This window comes from Suricata suricatta, chromosome 6 (assembly GCF_006229205.1).
Source record: "Suricata suricatta isolate VVHF042 chromosome 6, meerkat_22Aug2017_6uvM2_HiC, whole genome shotgun sequence".
NCBI classification, from domain to species: Eukaryota; Metazoa; Chordata; class Mammalia; order Carnivora; family Herpestidae; genus Suricata; species Suricata suricatta.
In genome coordinates, this window is record NC_043705.1 from 1,956,304 (window position 1) to 1,961,723 (window position 5,420).

Consider the following 5,420-nt stretch of genomic DNA (forward strand, 5'->3'; position numbering starts at 1 on the left):
ATATCTAGTAAAAACAAACAAAACACAACAAAGAAAAAACAAAATAAAACAACAAAAGATGATAGTCTTATGTGGCTCCACTTGTATGTAACTGTTTTCTCTTACTGCTTTTAAAATTTTCTTCTTGGGGCACCTGGTGGCTCAGTCAGTTAAGTGCCGGCTTTGGCTCAGATCATGATCTCACGGTGTGTGGGTTCAAATCCCGAGTCGGGCTCTGTGCTGACAGCTCAGAGCCTGGAGCCTGCGTTGGATTCTGTGCTTCCTTCTCTCTCTCTCTGACCCTCCCCTGCTTGCACTGTCTCTCTCTGTCTCTCAAAAAATTTTTTTAATGAAATTTTCTTCTCATTATTACTTTTTGTAATATTAATTATTCTGTATCTTGACACGGACTTTGTTTCGTTCATCTTATTAGAAAGAGGATCGCTGTGCATTCTGGACTTTGATGTCCATTTCCTTTCTACGATTAGGGAAAGTTCTAGCTATTATGTCTTCAAATGAGTTTTCTGCCCCATCTATTTTCTTCTCTCACCCCTAAGGTACAAGTGGTATTATGCTTAATGATATCACAGGATTCTCTTAACCTATTGTCGCTTATTATTGTTATTATTTACTTTGCTCTTGGCTTGGGTTCTTTCCATGATTCTGTTTTTCACATCACTGACCTGTTTCACATTCTCTAATCTGCTATTGATTTCCTGTAGTGTATTTTTTATTTCAGTTGTTGCATTATACAGTTTTGATTTATATATACATATGTGTGTGTATATGTGTGTGTGTGTGTGTGTATCTATCTCTGTGTTGTTCTCAGTGAGTTTATCCACTTTTTTCTCAAGTCCAGTGAGTATCTTTATTTCCCTTATTTTAAGTTAGACATATTGCTAGGGTGCCAGGTGGCTCAGTCAGTTAAGCATAGGGCTCTTGATTTCAGCTCAGGTCATGATCACATGGTTTTGTGACTTCAAGCCCCTATTAGGCTCCATGCTGACACTGCAGAGCCTGCTTGGGATTCTCTGTCTCCCTCTCTTTCTGCTCCTCCCTCACTTCCACTGTCTCTCTCTCTCTCAAAAAAAAACACCTAAAAACAAAAAGACATATTGCTATCTCCACTTCATTTATCTTTCTTACTGTATTTTTTTCTTGTTCCTTCATTTGGGACATATTTCTCTCTGTCCTCATTTTGATGCTTTGTGTTTGTATCTATATATTAATTAGGTCATCTACATCTCCTGCTGTTGAATGTGGTGGTCATATGTAGAAGATGTCCTGGGCTGCCTTATGAAGTCTTCCTCGGTCACTAGAATCATGCGTTCCAGGTGCATCCCCTGTGAAGACAGCATTCAGTCTCCTATTACAGCTGAGCTGCTATTGCCCTCAGGTCAGCTCTCTGCAATGACTAACTTTGCTTCTCTGGGTGCAGTGGGGATTGATGGTCCTGAATTTATGAGAGACATGAATGAGACTGGTGTGGGTTTGCTGGTGGGAAGGACTGGCAGCAGCTAACATCAATGCCACAGTTGTGAGTGCATCAAATGGAAGGTCTTTCTCTCTGCACAGCCTGCTAAGACACGTGGATGTTAGAACTACAGGCACGGTGGGGTGTGGGGGCCCCGGGCGGGAGTCATGTCAGAGAAATGCTTGCCAAGGTGAGAGGTCTAGATGATGCAGGTTTTCAGGGCAATGCCATGAGAGACTGCACAGTTACAGCAACCTTGATGCAGAGTGCCATTACTGGCTCCTAGAAGCCTCTAGCTATCTTGGCCATGTGAGGGGAAAAGATATGGAACCTGCTAGCACTTTCGTTCCTGGAGAAATCTCAAGGACCCTGCCTCTCCACTGCATGTTCTGGGATTAGTCAATACATCTTCACTGTACCCTAGGCAATTTTCAAACTGCTGTTTGTGCTATGTCTTGGGCTGAGTTATTTGGTATCCTGGCTCTTTAAAGGTGTAGAATCCATTGGCTATTACCCACCCGCTAGCTCCCCTAGAGTTTAGCCAGCTAATTTCCAAGCTCCTACATTTAAGCCACACAGGTTTTCAAAGTGAAATATTATGGGGACACATCTTACCAAGGCAGGTCTCCAAGACCAGGGGTGCCTGGTGTGGGGTCTGATCCTCTTGCTTCTTTATGCTTGTGATCTTTCTTTCTTTCTTTTCTTCTTTTTGTTAATTTCCAACCATGTCTTTTCCAAACCTTCCCTTTTTGATGTGGTCTTCTCTCTGTTATTAACTCTGGAATGTTTTTCTGCCAGTCACATCCAGGTTGTTTTCTGAGATAGTTGCATAGATGTAGCTATTGCCTCACTGTGTCCATGATAGGAGGCAAGCTCAGGATCCTGCTATTCCATTCGCTTCTTGTCTTTCTCTAAACTTGCCACTTTTAATACCAAACAGACTCAAGAAGTCTGTGTTCAGTTTAAGAACCAGATATTGAATCTTATTTTATTTACAAAAAAATTTTATAATGTCAGATATTTCAGAGAAAACAATTTTAAAGGCAAAAGAATTTTATTAACTTTTTTCTAACTTAATGATGTCCAAATGACATTTATAAGTAAAAAACTTGCATTGGAATGCTAGAAAATCACATATGAAAAGTTTTATTTACACAAAGCCCCAACCACCTTTGCTTCCTGACACCACACACCACATTGGTATTTCAAATAGGTTTTCAACTGCATCTTTGCCCATGTTATACATATACCCTTCTCACAGCTGGGGAGTAGTGTTCAAGTACTAAAATATCACACATTTCCCCATAAGTTTCCTGAGAGCTGCCACCACCTCCTTGTTCCTTAGGCTGTAGATGAGAGGGTTCAACATGGGGGTTAGGATATTGCTGAATACAGAAAGAGCTTGGTCCTGCTCTGCACTATGGGAGGAAGTGAACGTCATATAGATAAATATGTTTGGGCCAAAGAAGAGACTCACCACAGTTAGATGGGAAGAACAGGTGGCCAGGGTTTTTTTCCTACCTTTGACAGAGCTCATACGGAAGACAGCGAGGAAGATGAGGGTATAGGACACTGTGATGAGACTAAAAGGCACAACAAGCAGCACGATGCTGGTCACCACCACCACTAACTGATACACTGACGTGTCTTCACAGGAGAGCTTAATGAGGACAGGGACCTCACAGAAGAAGTGGTGGATCTCCCGTGACCCGCAGATGGGAAAGTGCATCGGGTAGACCGTATGGATAAAGGAACTTATAGAGCCTCCAATCCAACAACTTAAAACCATGTGCATACAGAACCTGGGGCTCATAATGGTGGGATAACGCAATGGGTGGCAGACGGCCACGTAGCGGTCATAAGCCATGAGAGTCAAAATGAGGCATTCTGACATTCCCAACATCAGGAAGAAGAAACTCTGTGTTCCACAGCCAATCCACGATATGGTTCTTTTCCCAGTGAAAAAATTAGAAGCCATCTTTGGGACAATGGTGGAGGTTAAAGTCAAGTCAATGAGGGAGAGTTGACTGAGGAGAATGTACATGGGAGTATGAAGCCGAGAGTCTCCCCAAATTAGGACAATCAGGAGTATGTTCCCCAGGAAGGCAAGGATGTAGATAATGATGATCATGAAGTTGAGGACAATAGAATGCTGAAATTCAGGAAAGAGGCCCACAAGGATGAAATCAGTTATTGAGGATTTGTTTCCACCCACCATGCCTCTAAAAGAAATGTAACAGGGCTGGGGGACAAATCAAGTGGATTAGAACAGCTGACATTCAGGACAGGTCTGATATCAACATGTGGATGTAAAATTGTATAACTTCCTCTCCAGCTTTAAAATCTCATAATATTTACCATCAGAGATATTTTTACTGTTTATTGATGATCAATTGCTTAAATATTTCTTAAATAGATAAATTAGAAAAAATAATCAACTTCAGTGCCTTTTAGCTTCAGTTGACTGTATTTTTTCTTTTTTTCTTTTCTATTCTTTTCTTTCTATCCTTCTTTCTTTGTTTCTATTAGAGAATCTTCTAAAAACTATGAATATATTTTCTACAAATATGAATCTAAGATTTTATATGTTACATCTGATAGTTATGGACCTTAGTTACTAAACTGTTGTATATTTAAAAGGAAAAAGAGAAAAATCAAATTAATTCACCCAGTTTCACTTTAAAATTCCAAATAAATTATTTAACAAAATATTAATGAGATATCATTTTAATTTATTTTTGGCTAATTCTCATGATGACATAAGTATAGGTGTGAAAATTGCCAGATATTGACCTTCTTGGAAGCCATAAATTACAATTTATCATAATACATAATAATTTATTATAAATCAAAATAAATTTAATTTACTATTTAATTTACTAATATAATTATAATATAAATTAAATTAATGGATTATAAATTAGATAATTACTATTGATTATATAATTTAAGTATATATTTAAATATAATCGATTATAATTATTATTGATAAAATAACTTTTAAAAAGTATGTGTCCAATAAATACTTATTAACCACAGGTTGAACAAAGTCCATGGAAATAAGCAGGATCCATTTTCAAGTGGCATATTTGACAAATACCCTCAATACAGTTGCATTCCTGGTGAGAGCTAAAGCTGTTTTCCTCAGGACACCTGACTGAAAGTAGAGGAAGACACTCTAATCCAAGTAGGACAAAGTTGTACATGTGGAAGTTCCATGTGCACCAGTGTTCCCTAGCAGATGGGACTGATGAGGCATGGCCATCAAAACACCTAGAAATCCTGTTCTTTGTTATTGGAGAAGGAATTTTATCATATAAAACATTGACCTCCTCGGTTTACATTGATGGTTCTTTTCTGGATGTGTATATTTAGATTATTTTTCTGACAAAAATGTGTTAGGAAGATATTTGTTGTTTGCTTAGTCATAACCTGCTGAAATACAATATAAGAAGGTAATCATTAATCTTTTTCTGTCCTTAATGAGCCTAATCACTAATCTTGCTAGAATTATGTTTATATTATTTCAGAAAAGTGACAAAGTAGTTCTTGAAAACTCTTCATCATTTAATCATTTGTCATTTTAAATTTATTGACTGTGTGTGTGTGTGTGTATTTATAAACATATTCAATTTTATAGCAGTCAACAATGAATTAGGGGCTAGTCTATTTCTTCAGTAAACTGTGAGTTCAAATATGGAATCATTTATATCAACAAATCACAAAAAAGTAAAACATGTGGCTCTTATAGGGTGAAATACCAACACAGAGAATGAGCTGAGTAAGATAAAGGTTGAGAATGACGTATCATGTAATAGAAGGTTGGGACCCAGCAACTCATGTAAGTCTGAAGGCTGAGGAAATGGCTTGTTTGTTCTGACAAAACTTGCATTGCATCAATAAAGGAGAAAAAATAATTCTTACACAAATTATTATTCAAACAATTTTGAACTGTAAGTTTTCCATT

General features: G+C 37.9%; 1 protein-coding gene across 1 annotated transcript; it reads right to left on the reverse strand.

Annotated features, from left to right (window-relative positions):
* Nucleotides 1–2,735: 2,735 nt before the first annotated feature.
* Nucleotides 2,736–3,671, reverse strand: LOC115294058 (olfactory receptor 2T27-like). The gene has a single exon (XM_029941760.1). It carries the CDS (start codon nt 3,669–3,671, stop codon nt 2,736–2,738), a length of 936 nt encoding a protein of 311 aa, XP_029797620.1.
* Between the last annotated feature and the right edge of the window lie 1,749 nt (nt 3,672–5,420).